General features: G+C 43.0%; 1 protein-coding gene and 2 long non-coding RNA genes across 5 annotated transcripts in view; 2 read left to right on the top strand and 1 right to left on the bottom strand.

The window, feature by feature from the left end:
* The first annotated feature begins 886 nt into the window (after positions 1 to 886).
* Positions 887 to 5,492, top strand: LOC126997507 (uncharacterized). Its single transcript, XR_007752163.1, has 4 exons — positions 887 to 1,008; positions 1,570 to 1,740; positions 4,919 to 5,331; positions 5,364 to 5,492. It is a non-coding gene; the product is annotated as an uncharacterized LOC126997507 (long non-coding RNA).
* On the bottom strand, positions 4,700 to 15,757 carry LOC126997506 (uncharacterized). Of its 3 annotated transcripts, none has more exons than XR_007752161.1 (6): positions 15,579 to 15,757; positions 11,352 to 11,487; positions 9,675 to 9,787; positions 7,814 to 7,991; positions 7,125 to 7,221; positions 4,700 to 5,028 (listed from the first exon to the last, which is right to left on the bottom strand). It is a non-coding gene; the product is annotated as an uncharacterized LOC126997506 (long non-coding RNA). The 3 variants fall into 3 exon arrangements; XR_007752159.1 differs by having other exon boundaries at positions 11,393 to 11,487; XR_007752160.1 differs by lacking the exon at positions 4,700 to 5,028 and adding an exon at positions 6,953 to 6,971 and having other exon boundaries at positions 11,393 to 11,487.
* LOC126997504 (transcription cofactor vestigial-like protein 3) overlaps positions 12,435 to 21,957 on the top strand; it is an 80,357-nt gene continuing 70,834 nt past the window's right edge. Inside the window, exon 1 of the mRNA XM_050858630.1 lies at positions 12,435 to 15,081. Within this exon, the coding sequence (XP_050714587.1) occupies positions 15,040 to 15,081 (42 nt within the window). The 5' untranslated portion in view covers positions 12,435 to 15,039. The remainder of the gene's footprint in view (positions 15,082 to 21,957) is intronic.

Below are 21,957 nucleotides of genomic sequence, written 5' to 3'. Positions count from 1 at the left end.
CTTCAACGAGCAATTTAGATGAAAAGATTAACAGTATACCTCCAACCATTGCAATTCTAACTACTATCAGAATCTTGCTTACATAACTCTCCACTTTTTTTCTGTAACTCGTGATGAATGTTCTCTTGCGTGATTGGAACGTGAAGTATAAAGCATGGTAATCGAGGAGAGCCACACGTGACAGTCTCTATTATTATTTTAGTATTAGTTTCGGACGAGGTGAAGCTTGAGCCTTTGTTTCGGGCAAGACAGAAGATTCGGACAAGGTGAAGGGCGAGTCTGTTCCGGAACTTACCTTACTCTCATCGCTGCCATTACTATATTATCACTTTTGTTACCTCTGTTATCACCCTCACAATAACAACACCGAAACCCCTCCACCTGCTGCTACTACCACCATAACCACAACTACTACGATCACTATTACTAACGTTATGAGAGTTTTTACCATAATCGAATCCCTCAACACCGCACCTCGTCACAGCCTTCGAGTCACATTCAGTATAACATAATTTGATATTTCTCAACTTATAACCCAACCATCCATCCCATTGACATTGCTCTCTTTGTCTAATAACATCTCTATAGTAGTAACAAGCTTCGTATCTTGGTCAAATGCTTGTTCCTCTCACCCGCTGAATCGAAACAAGAGTCGAAGCAGTAGCGTTCACCAGCAGACGTGTTCTTTGAGGTTAGTTTCATAATTTTACCTCCTATCTACCATCTTATACCTCATTTCAGAGCTAATATTTGTTTACCAAGTCGTCTGAATGTAACTTGATTCCAGATGCATGTAAATCTCATCGTTTGAAGTAGTTTCACGAGTTGAAAGAGAGAGATAAAGGAGGGAAGGGGGGATTAAAGAGGGGAAGGTTAGTCGAGGAGGGGGCTCGGGGAATGAGGATATTGGCCAAGGAGTGGGAGAGGTTTGCAGTAGTTCGTGGACTGGCTGAGGAGAGTGAGGTTGATCTTCCCATGGCTCCGTAACACAAAAAGACGGGCTGAGAGGTATGTTGAGTTGTTATCCGAGGAATATTATCTAATGTGACTGTGTAAGCTGACACTAAACCACGGCAGCATGCTCTTGTGATAGATGTGTCGGTCTGAAGTGGCTGTTTTGGTACGTATGGTGGACAAGCGGACACTCGTTCCATAGTTATGCATGTTTCTCGGTTTAATTTCTCTACTCCCTTCACAGTGCTTGTTTGGTCTCAGTAGCGTGTCGGTTAAGTGCTTGGTGTAAAAGATTGTGAAGCTAATATATTATGTCTGCGATAAGCGGAGGGAGTTTGGAGAGACTGCTTTTTCAATCCTTTCATAACAACCTCTTGACTCTGCATACAACCACCTGTTTCACCTTCATCCTTGCACACCTCGTCTCGCTCTCCACTCGCTGCCAAGTCAAACAAACAACGTGTTTTAATCATTCAGCCTTTGTCAGTCTTTGCATTATTGCTGTCCGTTAAGTCTGTATTGCATTATTACTGTCCTCGGTACAAACTGACAAAATCTAACTTTCATCGCCTGTAGTCAGTGCTACTTATTGACAAAACTTTGACTTCTTTACAGGTCGTTCACTTGTCTGTTCCATGAGCCGGTTCAAACAGCATGAGGAAAGCTGACTCAAGGAACAGAGCGAGAAGTTGTTGGCCAGGAAAAGGCTACGGAAATAGTGCGTCGTCCACTATCCCGTTGTCCCCGGCCTAGCCATCCTCTACTCCTGCACCCTCTTCCCTGCCGGTGAGTGGATACTTCAAATACCAGTGGTGGGCATGGTTCTGCTAATCCACTAACGTAAGTCCACTAAGATATTCATTCAGGTTTGTTCTTGTTCGTTGTGGGCAGACACAGCACCAGTTGAGCCACATGGCGCAATAATTTCAGGGCTTCCACTTTAGGGTAAATTATGCCTTATAGAAGGGTAATTGGACAATTATTAGGTTATTTACGACGTCTAATTTATACCGGGATAGCTGTGTCCATAGACTTGTCAGTGATTACGTAATGTTCCGCCCATAATAGTGTGTCATGTAGGTTCAAAGAAAAGGTTGTGTCCATATGGTTTAAGATTTTACCAATTAGCCTGCAGCTGAGCAGCCTGCTGGTGCTGAGTCGGGAGATTTTCCAAGACTTTTGTTGTACTAAATCTAATAATTTTCTGTTTGCCAGAATTTGTTGCATAGGCTCCAGAAAGTTACTGAAAACTTTGAATAACACTCCATTGTTTAGTTAATAAATAAGAATGCTTGGAAGAAGAGGGGTAACAGTATGATAACCCAATTCTACGTAGGTGTGCCTAATCAATTGGGTATGTGCCCAATCAATGGAAAGTAGCTAATGTGATGCCGATTTTCAAAAAGGGATATAAGTCAGCCACCTCAAATTATTGCCCAGTTAGCTTAACATCAGTTGTAGGAAAGATGTTGGAGTCAATTATAGCCGGGAGCATTCGGGACCATCTAGAGAAGCATAATTTAATTCATGATTCACAGGATGGGTTCACGAAGGGTAGGTCTTGCCTAACTAACCTGTTGTCCTTCTACACTAAAGTAATCGAGGTGGTTGACCGAGACGAAAACTATGACAATTGTATCTAGATTTCAGTAACGCATTCGACAAAGTCCCTCATCACCGGCTTTTACAAAAATTACAGGCTCACGGCGTAGATAGGAAAGTTTTGAACTGGATCAGGGCATGGCTTAGTGGTAGGAAGCAGAGTGCTAATTAATGGAAAAAATCTGAATGGGGTAGTGTTAAGAGTGGAGTCCCACAGGGGTCGGTGCTGGGTCTGCTGCTTTTTATTATTTACATCAATGACTTGGACACAGGAATTAGTAGTGATGTCAGTAAGTTGGCAGATGAAACCAAGATCGGTAGAGTAATCCAATCAGACAGGGACGCCAGCGTTCTCCAGAATGAGCTTGACAGACTATATGATTGGGCGGGGAGGTGGCAAACGGAATTCAATGTCGGGAAGTGTAGCATTCTGAGTGTTGGTAGAAATAGCCCCTCACACAATTACACCTTAAATGACACTCCTCTAAGCAGGTCTGGGCATGAGAGAGACTTAGGAGTCTTAATGAGCACTGACCTCTGTCCTAGGGCACAATACATTCAGGCTAAAAATCGGGCAAACAGAGTACAGGGTTTCATCTCAAGGAGCGTAAGCAATAGGAGCGCTGTAGTCATCCTAAAACTTTACTTAGCACTAGTTAGACCTCTACTATAGAATGGATATTAAGATGTTAGAATCTGTACAGAGGAGGATGACAAAGATGATTCAGGGTGTGAGAAACTTGCCTTATGAAGAAAGACTGAAGCATTTAAATTCACACAAGAAAGGAGAAGGTTGCAAGGAAACCTGATTGAAGTCTATAAATGGGTGAAGGGCTTTTAATAAAGGGGATGTCAATAAGATTTTGGTAGTAAAAGAGCCAGGTAGGGCACGTAGCAATGGTTTTATGTTAGACAAATTCAGATTGAGCAAAGACAATAGGCAAAAATTGGTTCACCAATAGAGTGGTAGATGAATGGAACAGGCTTGGCAGTCAGTGTTTAAATAGAATCATATTAATAAACCTGTTTGGCAGGTCTTGACTTTGATTGAAAATTTAATAGTGCAGGTGAAAATTATGTCAGCAACTAGCACACATGCAAAGCATTGTAGTGTAGCACACCTGGCTCACAACAGAATGATAACAGATGTGCAGTCTCCTTTAACCCGTTCCCCCTGTCCACCCAGCAGTGAATAGGTACTAATAGTCAGCCTGGAGTGGTCCTGCCTCCTGGGTGTGTGGGTGAGATGGTAAGGTTGTGATCATGGTGTTGGGGAGGCTCATGTCTCCTCCAGCAGCTGCTTAAAGCTTGTCCAGTGCCTGTCCAGCAGCTTGGGTAGCCCTGGCTTTCTTCTCCCATGGGTTGCTGGCTGTACCCTACCAAAATCACCTCAGTGCAAAGCACATTAGCAGGTAGAAAGTAATTAATAGGCTTGGGAATTGCAGTGGTCAAAATGCCAGTCATAAAATAATTCCTGCAGTTCATCCAGTGTCTTGTAGCCCAGCCACAGACAGACCTATTTCATCAAAGGCTGGGCAACAAGATCAGTACAAGCTGCAAAAGGTATTTTATGACTGGCACTGTATCCACTGATTTCTGTGTACTCGTACACTCTGATCATTCATTCGTAATTATTACAGGTCCAAACCATCCTGCAGAACCTTGCTTTACCATAATGTCAAAATTTTAATTTTGTTCCTTATGTTACAGGGAGGATGGGGAGGTAAGCTGAAAAGAAGAGTGCCCAAGACAGTAATGAGTTGAATCTTCAGCAGCATGGTGTCTTAGCCTAAATGGTCCCTATTTTTCTTCAATAAATGGCTTTCAAAAACATTCTAGAGGTGTTCAGTAGAGAAAAAAGTTTACTTGTCTTTTCTACTAGAAAGATAAACTGGACTATGATAATTATCTTGGAGAACGTAGACTCCATGGTACATTAATGTTAAAATTGCCCCCAGAAATAGTATTGTAGCCTATCCTAAATTGCAGTAATGATTATAAAAAAATGCTGGAAAAAGGCATTAATTTTTTTGCCTGATAAATGTCCCAAAAGAGGCTCCGGAGATTATTAACTGGAAGATAAATGTCCCAAAAGAGGCTCTGGAGATTAACTGGAAGAATGTTGCTTATTCAAATTAGAAAATTGTCCCCACCAATATCTTTATTATTAACAGCAGATAAAATTATACCTTATCATTTTCTACAAGGAATAACTTAACATACCATTGGATAATGATTTTAATCTGGCAAAGCATATTTCAGACCTTGCCTGAGAAACCCAACATTTTTCTTATAACCTGTATTTTGAGGCTGCTGAGGGAACTGGAGCATCTTGATGTTATTAACTGGTTGAATATTTCAGGTGGGGTGCCCTGACGACCCAGTCAGCCGCTGCAGCAAAGCAAAACATCAACTGAACAGAACTTGTATGGAGAGACACCACCCAGCCAACAATCAATCTTCAGGAGGTGTCTGTTGGAAAGAGGCTAATTGTAGCAACTAACAACTTAAGTGGACAGTATAATACTAACTGGAGAATGTTTTATGAAAATAAAATGCTTTATGGGACATTCAAAGTAGATTCTTTTAAAGCTGAATGCTTACTTTTTTCTGGAGACTCTTTGAAGCATTATGGACTGGGCCCTAAAAGCTGTTTTTGGGCCCTAAAAGCTGTATTATTACAGCATTTCCTACTTTCTTGAGCCATAAATAACCTTTTATGGCATATTTTGCTTCAGTCAATTTCGCAGCAATAAATTAATCTTAAACGAGGAGGTTCTGATAACTCAAATAGCTAAGTACCATAGATTCACGACATGCTATCTACTGATTCAATATTCTTTTATGCAATATTTGCATATTGTATGCAGAACTTATCAATGAGAAAACTTGTTAATTTTGGTTGAAGAAAGGACGACTAAAAGATGCAAAAGAAAGTCAAGGTCCACTCACTTTTCCCTGGCGGGCTGCACGTTCCTTGGTGACTCAAAAGTCTTCCCCCACACATCATATACTTTCATCCTAGATGAAATAATCAATATCATCAGAAGAACTGACCCAACAATGATCTTCATGACTAGCTGCCATCCCTTGAGAATTATTTCCGTTTCTAATCACAGTCGAACAAAGTCAACTTTCTTGATTCTGATGGTACAAGACACCAAGGAATATAAAAATATCTAGATGGTGAAAACTTGCAATAACTTGAAGCCTGTGTCAAGGTAACCTGGCAGCATGCAGAGAGAGAGTTGTGCTGCTCTGCTGGCTGGGCGAGCAATCAGTGAGGGTGCAGACTTTGAGTTTAACACCGGGTGCACTCGCACTAACTATCACTTTGTCATCAATTTTCACCATCTAGATGTATATTTGTATTCCTAAAGGCCCGTCCAGACGAGGGGCAGTTGCCCGCTGTGCAAACACTGTTACCATATCATACTAAGCAGCGGGATGACGTCATAAGCACAGAAATGAAGGAAACAGATCAGGCAACAAACAGTGCTACCAGATGTTGCTGTGTGTCACAGTCTCTACTCCATTCACCAGGCAAAGACTGGCGGGCAAACTTGTGTCCACACTTGGGGCAGTTGCCTGCTGATCGTATATTCCTCGCTTGTTTAGAAGGGTTGCCAGGTTGAACAGTTGGTGGAGGGTTTTTGCCACTACCAGGCGCACATAGCAGACCGGGCACTCCAGGGCAGGCAGTGGCCGATAACACAACCGGACTGAAAGTAGCACAACATGGGCTACAGCAAGGGTGCTGTCTATATAGGTCAATTAATTGCATAATGGCTTCCCTTGACCACACCTGTTTTTTGCCACATGGGACAGACATGTTCTCCCGTCAAGTGTATAGTGGAAATCTGGAACTGACAGCAAGGGAGTTCTGCAGGTTAACTTCATGTGTCTGGCAACATGCTCTCTTTATGCCAACCATCAAACCACCAGGCGCTGCCTCGCCCACGGGCAAGGGCACTTGTTGATTTGCCCGTAGTTTTCCCGCTTCTGACGTCATCAGTTCTTCACTCCTACCATCAAAACAGTTGAAGCAGTATGATATATGGTAACAGTGTTTGCACGGCAGGCAACTGCCCTTCGTCTGGACGGGGCCTAAGTGTCTTATACCATCAGAACCAAGAAAATTTGCAGTTTTAATATGTAATCAAAAAATCAATGGAAGTAACACTCGAGGAATGGCAGCAAGTTGACAAAAAAGTAAGGAAAATGTTTACTTTTTTTTGCTATTCAAAACCACAAAGTTTTTTCGTTTTTTTTCTCTATTGACCCACAAAATTGTCATGGAAATTATGGATGGGTCAATTTTTCTGACCACCCAGTGGTTATTTCTTAATCTCCAGTGAGAGTGCACAATGTGTGGAAGAGGAGTCAGCGAGGGACGTGTGATGTCACCGCTCAGCCTGCCAGAGCAAAGTGAGTGAACCTTGTATTCTACGGACAATGACAACAGTAAGGTGAATATTGTTGGTGCGAGAGTGTTACCTATCATAATACTGGTTGGGTTTTTGAATACCCTGGAGGAAGACTGGAAAGACAAAAGGATTGGGGCACACCTGGACAGAACGCTGACAAGAGAGACTGCCACAGATGGATCCACCTTAATGGACTTCCGAGTAGCAGACATCAAGAAAGGCAGCCTCACCCAATTTTCTGTAAAAAAAAAAATAATAATAATGAATGAATAAATTGCAACAGCAGTATATTCTGGACAGACATGAAATAAAGGTAGAAGAGGGTTGGTGCTAAGTCTGATGTGTCTTATGCATCCTCCCCACTTTGAGTGATGGCTCATTAACCCCTAACTTGAGGGTGACTTGGCGAGACTCATGCTCTCAGCATGGGGGGTTTGATGAAAAATCAGTTAATCTTCTCACTGCCTTATTTCCTTTAATGTTTAACCTTGGGTTATGGGACAAATACCACATACAGTGTCATTTCCGTCTACAATGGTGATATTGCCAGAGTTGTAATGCAATAGTTTGGGCATGAGTAGATGAAGAATTAACACTTTCTCAACTCCCACACTAAGATCTACCACATCATTGTCATTATCCCCACCTCTTAACACACTATCTCCATTCCATTAGTTTTATCACTTCACACAGCCTCCTAATACATAACCCTTCAGAAATAAACATAAATTTCTCCAGTTCAGTCTCTCTCTTAATTATTCAGTCAGCCCGCCCTCAGGAGCAGAGGCAGGAGCAGCATTTACAGGGCAATATATGATGCAGAGACTCACCTCCATGATAGCTGGACTGAGCTGCTGACAGCTGCACACCAAGACACATACAGAGTAGACTAGATGGCTGGTTGGATGCTGTAGTGGCAAGAGTTGATGAAGCCCTGGGTTAGGGGTGGGTGGGGTTCACGAAAGTCATGCATGGTGGTGGAGCTGTTTGTGCCGTTCCTTCATCCTCCTGCAAGAATAAAATGATGTTTATCTATTGACGATCAGTGTGTGTGTGCATCACACCTACACACACCTGGGAGGCAGAACACAATCCCCAACTGACACCTGGTACCTATTCACTGTTGGGTGAACAGGGGGCACAGACTAAAGAAAACTGCCCATTTTTCTTCACCCCACTTGGGATTCAAACCTGGGACCTTTTTGGTTGTGAGGCAAGTGTGCTCACCACTGGAATGTGTGCAGTTACCTGGATGTAGCTTACAAGATTTGAATAATGCCCATTACTGCCTGACTCTAAATCCATATTTTTTCCAGAGGTTGTAAATGCTCCTCACTTGAACCACCTCTAGATTTAGACAGTTCCATTTATTAAGACACTTGGGGTGAAAAAAAAAAATCATAGGGTATGTTGGGGTGAAAAAGAGCAGGATCAATATAAACATTTTTGTTGCACCATTTTTTTATGATTTTTTAGACAGGCAATTCTACCCTCTAACTGGACAGTACGCAATACAAAAGAGTGCATATTTCACTGCAATAAACTTTCTCTGGTACACAATTGTATTTCATGAATTTGCACCAAAAATCTTGTGCCAAAAGAAAATGGAACCACATTTGAGGCAGTTATCAAAGAATGTAGTCGTCCAAGTACTCAGCCTGCTCAGCCTCAAAAGAGACATTGCATTTCTACGCATGCTGATATAATTTCTTCTAAAGACCTCAAGAAAGCAGATGAAAGTAAAGAAAAAGCAAAACCCAAGTGCAAAAGAAAATATTGCCACATGACTGAGTTAAATAGAAGCTGATGATCCTGAACCTTTGGAAGGTTTAGGTGATAGTGATGGTAATACTCTTTCTGAAACTGATGCAAGAAGTACTGAAAATTAAAGAAAACAGTAACAAATGCAGTTAAATCGAAAGAACTGTCCAGAAACTGTGTGAGGCCATGTGATGTGGAAGTGGGTTCTTTTAATGCATTTTGATGGGCCAGGCCTTCTACATACCATTGGGCTAGGGTTGAAAGACTTTTCTGTGACAATGAGAAAGATGATCCCAATGAGGTTTAAGTGCTGTTCATGAAAAGGTGTGCCCCGTCAAGTAACCCAGGAAACTTAAGGTGGGGCTGGTCTAGTAAGGACAACAGAGGTGTTGTTAATGTAGCTATCCATCTTTTATTTTTTATTTTTAAGGTGCTGCCTGTAGCATTGGTAGGCTGTCTCGAGGGGACTCTTAAATGGCCCCAGCCCATTAATGACACAGGCAATTTTTTATTTTATTTATAGTGGCTGCTGTGATATATGACTGCTTGACTTGGTCCACAGGCTCACCACCGCCAGCAAAACCCCAACTAGTGGATAAAGGTCACAGAAAACAAGGATTTTATATTATGGAAGAGGCAGTGGCCCTTTACAAGCACACTGAAATGATCAAGTATGGCATTTCTATAGTATACACATTTTGATTCTTTGCTATGTTACACACACACCCAGGCATTGCTTTATGAGGTTATAAGTTAGTGTTTAATATTGATATCAAAGTCTGTGGTCCAACTTTAAGGTAAATTTTTTTTTTTACCCCAAGGGATATAATAGCTATATATGTAAAGAGGAATTTCTCTACTACATATTCTTTTAAATTTAGTCTTTAAATTTCAACCCAGATACATAACCATAGTCTTGCTGTTACTCACTGATGCAGATGCTGCCAGTGCTGAAGCAGGCCAAGCCTTCACAAGATGTTATCACACATCCTGCTTTTCCTCTTCCTTCCCTCTCATGGAGGAACTGGTGGGTGTTACTCAACCTGTAAAGAAGTGTACTTACAGCAGGCATATGGAGTCAGAAAAAATATTAAACAAATTGGAATCCAATCATAGTAAATGAATCCATATAATTGACTGAGAATTAAGAAAAAAAAAGCTGCCCTACTAAGATGTACTAACATTGCAAAGAAGGGAGGAAAAATAAGTAATCTGCTGATAAATTAGTAACTTTGTGGCCAGGGAGGGTGTGGAACAGTGGTTCTTTACCTTTTTTGGTGCCAGTGTCCCTTGAAACCTCATGAATTTGTCTTGTACACCCACGATCAGGTGGAAGTATAATTATGACGGTAACTAATACATAATATAAATTACTGTAGTTTGTTTTAAAACCATTGGACTCAAGGACTAAAGGTGGTTAAGACAATTGTTGAGAAAATAATTATAAATAATTCCAGTAGGCCTATAAACATGATAATGAATTATTGGTCAGCATGTCTTGTACCCCAGGTGTAAGGTTTTGCACCCCTTGAAGGCACAGGCACCCGATATTGAGACCCACCGATGCAGACTGAATGAACCAAACCTGCATGCCTCACAAGGGAATCAATGGTAAAGATTCGTTTTAGTACCGTGCCAGTATTTCATTACCTACCTTATGAAACATCACTAGCTCTTCATATATCTTTTCTACAAACGTTCAACAATCATGGAAACGCTTTCAAAATCCAATTCAAGGATTATTTATTGTTGAAAATAGGGGATAATATTCACGAAAGCGTAGCCTCCTCTGGCGGCGGCCACGGCGGCGGTGCAGCCGGTTGCGAGAAATACCTCCTCACAGAAATAAGTCGCATATATATTTTTTGAGGGGGGTCCAGAGGGGGGCACAGACCCCCCTGGTTAGAAAGGGGAGCGAGGGGGGCGAGGGGGGCGAAGCCCCCTGTTAGCAGATCATAAAGTTCAGTTGGAGTAGTTTAAATATGCTACCCCCACCCTAAACCCTCTGCGAGCTATTTTGAGGCTGCGGCGGCTGCCGCCAGAGGAGGCTACGCTTTCGTGAATATTATCCCCTCTTTTCAATAATAAATAGCCCTTGAATTTGATTTTAAAACCGCTACCATGATTGTTGAACGTTTGTAGAAAAGATATACGAAGAGCTAGTGATGTTTCATAAAGTAGGTAATGAAATACTGGCACGGTACCAAAATAAATCTTTACCGCATTAACTCATAACCGGCTGATCTGCACTCATTTCCTGGGCCACTGCTGGACAAATGGACCTGACGCCACACACTGACCCAAAAAACACATGAAAATATAAGTAAGTATAATATAAGTAAGTAAGTACCCCCCCACTCTTATATATGGCTGTGAGGAAAGCTACCCTGTTAATCTATGAAAAATCAAAGAACTGAAGTATTGCCGCCCTCGAAATACTCATGAGTGCCTTTCCACCCCGCCGGGCGCCGCGACACACACACAGATGACAAAAAATAAAAATACAGGGAAAAAATATAAATCCACAAGAACCAAGCCAGGACAGCCCCGCCCTCCTCCACTGGCCTGCTACCACAGCCACCTTGACACCTTGCCGCCTTTACTTACCACCCCCGCCTCCCCCACGCCTTCCCGGCACCCATATTCACCCCGCCTCCACGCCACACACCCGCGCGCCCAGGGCAATGGTGGAGCCGTGGCCGCCCGCCGAAGAGCGCCGCCCACCATGTTGGCCGCCGAGAGACTGCCGGGTCAATGTTTATATTTCAGCAATGCCTCCACGGTTATGAAATATTACTGAATATCTTATAAAACAAGACATGAAAATGTGATGATTATATGTAGACAATCAGAGCACATGAGGATCAGCAACCCTGTATATCTAGACTAACGGCCAACAACATTATTAACAACAAGACGGATCGTAACACAATACACCTTAGAGACGGGCTGGTTTGTGCTTGTCGCTGCTTTGTACTTGTTAAAACTCTATTCAACCTAACAACAAGACGGATCGTATCACAGTACAACTTGGGGACGAACTGATTTGCACTCGCCGTTGCTTTATAGTTGCTCAAAATCCATTCTAACAAGACAGAACAGAGCACAGTACACCTCAGAGACGGAGCAATGCAAAACTAGAGGTGGGGATGGCGGCTTAGGTATTCAAGGATGGTCTGTACACACACACACATACATATAGATATACATATATAGATATATATATATATATAGATATATAGCTCAGTAGCTATATATCTATAGAGAGATATATATATATATATATATATATATATATATATATATATATATATATATATATATATATATATATATATATATATATATATATATATATATATATATATATATATATATATATATATATATATATATATATATATATATATATATATATATATATATATATATATATATATATATATATATATATATATAAATATATATATATATATATATATATATATATATATATATATATATATATATATATATATATATATATATATATATATATATAAATATATATATATATATATATATATATATATATATATATATATATATATATATATATATATTCATATATATTCATATATATACAAACCCGAAGCTGTTTCTAATAAAGAGAGATAATTTAAAAAGATACATTTTCTATTTGCTATGCACACGTTTAGACAGGCGAGGCAGTCCGCGCAGCGAGGGCAAGAGACTGGAGGGAGCGAGCCAGCTGAATGAGGGAGAATCGACCCCTCCTGTAGAGCCTCCTGGAATGAAAGTGGGCGGGGTGGGTGTACAGGCAATAAAACAAGGGCCGGGATGGCGGGGAGGGCCTGGACCGGGGCCGGCAGGAGGGGTGGTCCGTCTGTTCAATACTTCAACTATGTGACTTATCCCGGCAAACACGTCTGCTCCGCGCGGCACTTCCCCCAATAACATATCTTTCATACCCGCTGCGAGCCCCTTCTGCGTCCTGTTTCATATTGGTCGGGTCTGACGGGCCGAGGGACGCTCTCTAGGGGCGCTCTGATCGATGAACTTCGCCACTGATTGATTGGTTCTGGTGTTTGCGTTGTTGGCAGCTTCAGGGGGTCGGGTATTTGACACGCGCTCGCTAACCCGGAGAATTCGTCCAGTCTGGGAATTGGTTGGCTGGTCAAACACCGCTGCCCGGCACAAGTCTTCAGCCGCCCAGAGGTCTATGCTTCTTTTATCTCAGACGTGGTCTTCGTTGGGAAGCGGCTGGTTCTGCAGAGGTGGCGATGGTGTGAGGAGGTGTGTGAAGGTGTGCAAGGAAGGTGTGCTTGCGGTGCGAGGTATGAAGAGAGGAAGGGAGGTGTGGAGGCGAGGTGATCGTTCATTATGAGGGGTGAGCGAAAGTTAACGGGCCCTGGCTTGCGTTACCCAGACGGGCTCACGGTCTGGTATTCCAATATTGTTAATCGCATCGTGATGTGGTATTTTGGTAATTTTATCATATTACAATGAAAAATTCCTGCTTGCCCCCCATGGTATCGGCTGGTAGGGCGAGGGCTCAGTGTGTGGGGCCTGGTGGTGAAGGACACATCCTCCTCCTATTCTTCCTCCTTCTGCTGCCGGCCAGGGCGCGACGCTCCTACAGGGTGCAATCGTGATATTTTTCCCGCCCGACAGCTGGCAGGTGGGGGAGGGCGGTGGGCGGGAGGTGAGGAGGAGACGAGGCGGTGCGAGGCGGGGTGGGCGTCCGACTCTTCCGCCTCTTGCATCATAACTCTGCCGTGAGTACCTCTGCCTGAAGGTACCGCTGAGGGTGGCGGCAGGCAGAGGCGCGACCAGAACAATTGAAAATCCTTGCTTCGTGCGTTGGTGCGGCTGACGGTGCTGGTGCCGCCGCGGGGAGGACAGTGAACGAGGGTGCGGGAGTGAGCCACGCTAATCTCTTGACCGCAAAGTTTATGGTGAGTTATGGTGGAATGAAGTGAAAAAAAGTCATATGCAATTAACTATGGCGATGTCAGTCCTACCAGCCAAGAGTGTGGCTACTCAAAAATAGTTATTGTGATGATCGCATTCGGATAAAGGTTGGATGTTGACGAGAAGTGGTAACACTGCTCCTGATACAACGTGGATGGCAGGGGACATGCCTTCTGTCACCCACACACATCCTCATCGTGCGTCGCAGCAAATTATGGATGCCACAATTTCGCCATAACGATGTATAGAGCAGCCTGCGCCTCCTGCGACGACGACTACCACTGCGCGAATACCCGTGAATATAGTTTACTATTACTTTGTTTTATATGGGCAACTTTCCCTTCGTAGAGTTTTTAAAGTCACAAAAAGTTGTTTGTGGAGATGTGATTGAAGTAAGGCAGCAGTACACATAATTATCACTTGCAAACTTGTTAACTTGTGCGCATAAATTAGAAGTGGATAAATGAGTATTGCATCTTGCATATATGTTTACTAAATTATTTCTAGAGGTAGATCCAAGGACGTGACGGCTGTGAAGGAGAAACACACATTGAAAATCGACATTGCCCACCATAATAACTTAGAGAACTTAGTCCTGGAAAAGATAACTTAGTCCGAAATATAATAATAATAAGAAAAGAGCATGTGCTTGGTGATAATGAAAAAAATTAGCATGCTTACAAAATGCAGTTATCAGAAAAAATAACAAACTTTAGAAGTGTGCACGCTGAGTATCCACAAACCACTATTACTCAAACAAGATGAACCAGTGTGAATAAGTGTGTTATTGATAATGGAAACAAGTGTAGCTACAGCGAGAACACTTCAACTAACCCAAATTCGTGTCGAGAACAGGGAAAACTCGCGCATATGAGTGGAAACAGCATCCGTGTAATCTATGGAAAGTTAACAAGTAGCTATTCAGGAAAGCAAGACGCATATACTGAAGGAAATACAAAAGAAACGCCTAAAATAACGAAAGTTCGATCGTAGTGAAATTATGGAAAACCTGAGCATAGGAGTAAAAACAGCAACCTAGTAATGTGTGAGGAGTTAAACAATATATGCAAGACGAATATACTGAAGGAAATACGAGAGGAACGCCTAAAATAACAGAAATTCGTAATGAGAATAAGGAAAAGATCATTGGAGTGAAAACAGATAATACTCAGGTAAGCAGGACGGATATGCTGAGGAAAACACAAGTAAATATGTACCAATAAGAGCTAGGAGTGAAAAGAGACAATATTCAAGGCAAGCAAGACGAATACACTGCAGGAAATACAAGTTAATGTGTTCCGATAGGAGTTGAACAGTGGTGATGGTGGCGGCGTCGCGGCCCCCCACCATGAGCAAGCTGCCGGTGAGTATGACCATTTTCTGTTAGCCCGCTCCTGTAACCCTTGTCGGCCAGACTATACAAGATTGGGCGATGCTGTTCCATATATCTTACCTTCATTCTTTCGTCCAATGCTAGATGGTGGTGTTTGTTGTGTATTTCTAGGAAGCGTGATAGTCAAAGCTCAGTTAATTTGACGGTGATTTACACACACAGACACACCCACGTCTTTTTAGTAGAACCCCTTCCTGTGCTTTCGTGGTATTTCTTCTTTTGTATTTCTTTCTGTTAACGGTGTAAGTGTTCTTCGTGTAATGGCAAGGCTAGTAAGGAGGTGGTGTAGGTATGTCTCTCTAACTCCACGACACTTTTGGAAATGCAGAGAAGACTAACAAAAGGAAACACACACACACACACACACACACACACACACACACACACACACACACACACACACACACACTGCCCTTCCAAGTGCTTCCTGTCGTTACATTGTTTTTCTTGATACGATATTTAATTACCTGCATGGCGATGAACCAGACAGAGGAGCGAGAGCACAGAGTTGATATGGTTTTCCTGACGTTGGTTGCACCCGGACACAAACTTGCCCGAGCCGGATGTCCTCTCCCTGTCTTGATCCAGACTTCCACGAGGTCTTTGATCCTCATCCACGCTGCTTTACACTCACGGCCGAGGCGCTGAAAAGGATAAGGGAATATGATGAAATGTGCTGTGTGAGTGACTGTCAAGTTGCCTGTAAATATAGATATCGTGTATTCCTGAAACTTGGGCTTAAGAATAAACATCTCTTCCCTTGGCTACCCTGAGTAAGTTAACATCCTAAGACTTGTGGATGAAGTAACCATTTATCCGCCCTGCTATTTGACGTAAGCATAAGAAGGGGATGTACTAAAAAGGTTTGTGTGTGTAAATTACCGTCATAATTATTTCCTGATTCTTTAATTATCACGTTTCCCCAAGGTTTAAGAACACATTACCTTGAACATTGAGGAAAAGACAGAAGAGGAGGGGAAAGGGGGAAGAATGAGCAGTAAGAGAATGTGATGAGAGGAGAAGATGAAAGTGTGGTTAAACGGAGGAAGAGAAAGATGCTGATGAAAGGGGAAAATATACGATGAGAAATGATGATGATGAGTAGGTGATGAAATAAATGGAATGGAGGTGAGACAAAGGAAGGGGAAAACAGGTAAGAAAACAGAAGAATGATAGAAAAGTGGAAGGAGAGGAAGGGAATTAGTAGGCAGGGAGTAAAGGAGGAAAACAAAAGGAAGAGGGGGTAAGGAAGTGAGAGAAAAGTGGCAAGAGAGGAGGGAATTTAATAGGCACGACGTAAAGGAGGGAAGAAAAGGAAAAAAAAAGAGAGGGAGAGAAGGGAGAGAGAAATGGTATAAGTAGGAGAGGTGAGGAGAGAAGGGAACGTAATAGGCAAGGGAGAGGAGGAAAAGGGGTAGGTAAGGAGGAGAGAATGGGAGTGATAGGCATGGGGGAGGGAAGGAGGGAGGAAAGATAGGGAAGAGAGGCCCCGAAACGATAAGGGGGCATTAAAATAAGGAAGAGGGCGTTCCTTGCATAGTCACAGCCGCCATATTCTCTCTCTCTCTCTCTCTCTCTCTCTCTCTCTCTCTCTCTCTCTCTCTCTCTCTCTCTCTCTCTCTCTCTCTCTCTCATTGTATCCTAGCAACGGGCAACGAGGTTCGATATTTGTCCACAATATTAGAGAGAGAGAGAGAGAGAGAGAGAGAGAGAGAGAGAGAGAGAGAGAGAGAGAGAGAGAGAGAGAGAGAGAGAGAGAGAGAGTATTCCTTTTATTTTCCTCCTCCCTTTCTCTTTAACATTGTCTCTTATTCCTTCTTTCCTTCTCTTCTAAATGCTCCTCTTTTCCGCCTTGTATTTATCTTTTCTTGTTTTTCTTTTTCTTTTTCTTCTTCCTCTTCTTCTTTCTCCTCCTCCTTCTTCTCCTCCTCCTCCTTCTCTCCCCGGGGTGGTCGTGACGTCAGCTTCTTCCCTCCATTGATAAGGAGATAAGGAGGAAAGTCTCTCCGCCTACCTCACCTGTCACCTGACGACCCTGATTACCGAGGCCCGTCAGAGGCGTGCCTGTTGTTGTTGTTGTTGTGGTGGTGGTGGTGGTTGTGATGATGGTAGTATAAGTTCTAGTGATGTTTTTCTTAGTGCTGTTGTTGGTGATGGTGATAGTGGTGGTGGTGGTGGTGGTGGTTGCCCTATCAATATATATTTTCTTTCCAGTCTAGCTCGTAATATTCAGTTCTTTCAAAGCCATTTCATCACGCGTATCTTCAAATCGGCTTACGTTCGACAAATTTATGGGTTAGTTATTACATTGCAGTGACTGATTGCCTGTGCGTGTGTGTGTGTGTGTGTCAAAGGGGGCGCCGTTAAAACCCGCGAGGGCTACAAAAATCTAAAAAAAACAAAATCAGAATGTGGGGGAGATTAAAATAAAAAAAGAAACAGGAGGGAGTGGGTGGGAATTAAAAGCATCAGGGCCTCAACTTAACCTTTTTTTAGAGAGGGGGACACAAAAAATAGATCACTAAACTCAAGCATTCGTAAAATCCGTCAAAAACCGCAAAGGGCGACGAAGGGGCGGCGTGAAAATACATAAAACCGCACGAGCAGAACCGACGACCGCAGACTTTCCCTCCCCCCGCCCCCCTTCCCTCTCCTATATTCTCTCTCTCCCCTATATTCCTCCCCTTCTTCTCCTTCCTCCTCCTCTCTCTTCTCTTTTCTCTTTCTCCGTATTCTTCTCGTCTTTGTCCTCTTCCTCTTCCTCTTCATCTTTCGCCAAATATCCGTCTTTCCTTTTCCTCTTATTCCTCCTCTTGATCTTCCTCTTTCTCTTCCTTCTTTTCCTTTTCTATATCCTCCTCGTCCTCCTCCTCCTTCACCTCTCCATCTTTCTCCAAAAGTATCCATCCTTTCTTTTCTCTTCTTCCTCTTCTTTATCTTCCTTTTCCTCTCCCTTCTGTCTCCTCCGTATCCTCCTTGTCTTTTTCTTCCTTCTCGTCCTGTTCGTCTTCCTCCTCCTCTTCATCTTTCTCCAAAAATGTCCCTCCTTCCTTTTCCTCTTCTTCCTCTTCTTTATCTTCCTCGTCCCTCTCTTCTTTTCCATATCCTCCTCATCCTTTTCTTCCTCCTCCTCTGTACACTCACATGAATCTATCGAAGGACAAGACCTTATCACTGTCAGCAATGTGGTTCTACCGGTGCCTCGTTCAAGCCCAATGGTGCTAACCTGACCAGTCCCACCCCTGCGATGTAATGGACTCGTCTGGGGGCCTCCGGGCGGCTCTGAAGGGCTCTGGGAATTCTCCAGGTGCGGCTTAATTGCTTGAGGTGAGCACAGGTAACCCCCTTCCTGCCCGTGAGGCCTCGCGAAGACTTGGAGGAAGGACAAGAAAGGGATGTTAGGGGACCAAGTCAGGCAGTAAAGTAGGGATAGAGATAAGGAGTCTGGAAGGAAAGGAGTGATATAGATAGATAATGGGTAAATAGGAAGAATGTAAGATAAGTAGGTACACATAGATAGGTAGAGGTATAGATAACTAAATACAGGTAGATACATATATAAGTTATTACAGAGAAAAAAAATAGGAGCAGAAGGGAGAAGAGGAAGGGATGACCGGCTGACTCCTCCAGGAATGTAAAGTTAGAAAGAAAGAGGAAAAGAAGAGGAAAAAACGGTGAGGTATGATGGTGGCCAGATATTACATGGCAAGGAAAAAAAAAACAAGATAATAAGGAATAAAGAAAGCCGTATCCCATGCACACCAAAAGAAAACCGACTTCGAAATTGAACTGAAATACATGAGAAGAAGAAAATGCGAGAAGTTGAGCATTTTGCATTTATATTTATTATTTATTCACTTATCTATTTATTTATTTACTTATTTATTCATATACTACTTTGGCCATTGTCACGTCACAGCCCTTTTTGCCTCTGTCTTCCGGTAAAACATTCTTCTAATTAAAATAAATGGACTGCCGGAATGTGTACAATTACCTAAGGGCTTTATGGTGACCAGGGACATTACCGTAACAGATGAACACTCAAAGTAACAGAGCGACACCCCAGGAAATATAGAAGTCAGGGCAGACAGAGAACCAGGCGGAGAGGCGAGATTATAACCTTTACCGGAGCAGGATAGAATACACTTAACACCAGACCGAAGGATGTAGAATATAGTAACAGCTGATGATAATGATGGTGCTACAGTAAACAAAAAAAAAGGATCTGTATCACGCAAACTCTGAAAACTAAGAAACTGGATAGGAGTAAAACCAGGTGGAGAGGTGAGATTATACCCTTTACCAGAGCAGACACCAGACTCCGATAAGGTAGACTAGTAATGGGTGTTATTTATGATGCTGGTTTTACACTAAACTAAAAAAAAATCTGAATCACACAAACTACTAAGCCACTGGATAAGAGTAAAACTATGAGTAGAGGTGTGTAGCAGCCTTCCCTACCTCACATAACCATCAAATAACTCAAGTTTTTTCATCTCCTCACTCGGGATGCGATACAGAGGGAAGGGCCAAGCATGAGGGAACATCGTGGCGGACTCCTCGATAAGGTATAGGAAGGAGAAGTGAAGAGAGAAGGGCAAGTAAAGGGCAGGCGGCAGGGAATGAAGGAAGGGGAGAATGGGAGTGATGGGCAGGGAGGAGGAGGAGGGAGGAAAGATAGAGAAGGGAGAATGACAATGACACAAGCGGACCAATGAAACAGGCAAAAAGGCGGATGAGTAGGGAATGAAGGAGGATGAAGTGGATAGATAAGAAAGGGGTGAATGGGAATGATAGACAGGGAGGAAAAGAAGGGGAAAACTAAGGGAGAGGAGAATAGGACAGGTAAAATGAAGCAAACAGACCAATGAAACAGGCAAAAAGATAGATGAAGGGGAATAGGTAAGGAGGGGAGAATGGGAGTGATAGGCAGGGAGGGAAAGAGAAAGATAGGGAAGAGAGGAGGATAGGACAGGTAAGATGAGGCGAACGGACCAATGAGAGGCAAGAACGGCGATAATGTAAAAAAAAATTGCAGCCCCAAAGTGTTCATTACGCGGCTCTGGGTGTGTAGCTCTTAGCCTTCCCGCGGCCTTTCCTCGCTGCCTCGTGTTGTTTATGTAACGTAAAAGGCAACACGAGAGGGCTCAAGGTCATTAAGAGCGAACCTGACCAGGGCGCGACTATTCTGTGTGGGGGAGGGGGGGGAGGGAAGGAAGGGGTATATAAGAGTGTGTGTGTGTGTGTGTGTGTGTGTGTGTGTGTGTGTGTGTGTGTGTGTGTGTGTGTGTGTGTGTTTATAAAAGAGAGAGGAAAAAAAAAGTATGACATTCTTCAACTGCCTCTGTAAAAACTATCAACTTTTTGCTACTGCTTCTAATACCACTATCACCCCGACTCCTACTGCTACAACTACTACTACTGCTATTACTGCCACTACTATTACTACTACTACTACTACTACTTCGACTATTTCAATGCGAGTTTCTTTCTCTCTCTATACTCCCGATATTTCTTCATTAAAATCACTTTCCTCCGTCTCTCTCTCCTTTTTCCTCCTTCCCTCCTTCTTATTCCTTCTTCTCTTCCTCTATTTCTTCATTGATGCCACTTTCCTTCCTCCATCGCCTCGTCAGGACAGCGGCGACACCAGCAAGTCTTCCCTGATAGATGGTTCGGGCATGGAAAAAAAGCTCGCAATCCGACTCTCAGCCTTCAGTAAAATCGTGGCGCGTCGAGCTGTGCGTTGCTTCGCGGTTTAGTTACGCCCATTTGGCCTTCAAGAATGTGGAGGATATGAATCCCTTCCGCGGGCGACGGGCGGACGGCGGCGGCGGCTGACTGAGCGGCGGAAAGTTGGGTGAAGGCTGCGAAGAGGCGGCCGAGGCGTTGTTAAATTAATCATTCAGCGAGGACGAGGATGCTAGGCGGCAGGCGGAAAGCAACTCATCCTAACCCCCAAAAAAAGCAGTCGAAGCAAATGTAGTAAGGTTCGCGGTAGATTAATATCCTCGCTGTCACGTTGGGAGTGTAGCTAAAGGGGATTGTTCCAAGGCTGCCATTCTGTAAAGTCAAAGAAAATGCAGCAAAGTTCACAGTAAATTAATATTCTTCGCTATCACGTTGGGAGTGAGACTAAGGCGCAGTGTTCAAGGCCGCCGATCTGTCTGTATTTGATGGGTTCGAATCCCTCTCAAAAAAACAGACGGCTATGGAGGGAATCAGCCAGCCAATCATTCACGTCTTCAGGCTCACATTCAAGCAATCATCCCTCCTTTTCCTCTTATTCCTCCTCCTCTCCGTGGCATTCATCACCATTTGTTTCTCGTCTCTTCCTTTAAATAATCATCTTTCCTTTCCTCTTATTCCTCCTCCTCTCCTTCCTCCTTTTCTCATTCATCACCATTAATCATCTTTCCTTTCCTCTTATTCCTCCTCCTCTCCTTCCTCCTTTTCTCATTCATCACCATTTGTTTCTCGTCTCTTCCTTTTTACATCTCCCTCTTCCTCTTCATCTATCCTTAAATAATCATCTTTCCTTTCCTCTTATTCCTAATAATCATCTTTCCTTTCCTCTTATTCCTCCTCCTCTCCTTCCTCCTTTTCTCATTCATCACCATTTGCTTCTCGTCTTTTCCTTTTTACATCTCCCTCTTCCTCTTCATCTATCCCTAAATAATCATCTTTCCTTTCCTCTTATTCCTCCTCCTCTTCCTCCTCCACGCCTTCATCATCGTTTGCTCCTCGTCTGTTCCTTTTGACATCTCATACACCACATATATGAGGTAAACAACATTTTTCATTCGGGGTTGTTCTTATAATTTCCTTCTAGAGCGCATCGACAAG

Source organism: Eriocheir sinensis, chromosome 12, assembly GCF_024679095.1.
Source record: "Eriocheir sinensis breed Jianghai 21 chromosome 12, ASM2467909v1, whole genome shotgun sequence".
In the NCBI taxonomy this organism is placed as follows: domain Eukaryota; kingdom Metazoa; phylum Arthropoda; class Malacostraca; order Decapoda; family Varunidae; genus Eriocheir; species Eriocheir sinensis.
This window is presented reverse-complemented; position numbering and strand designations above follow the sequence as displayed.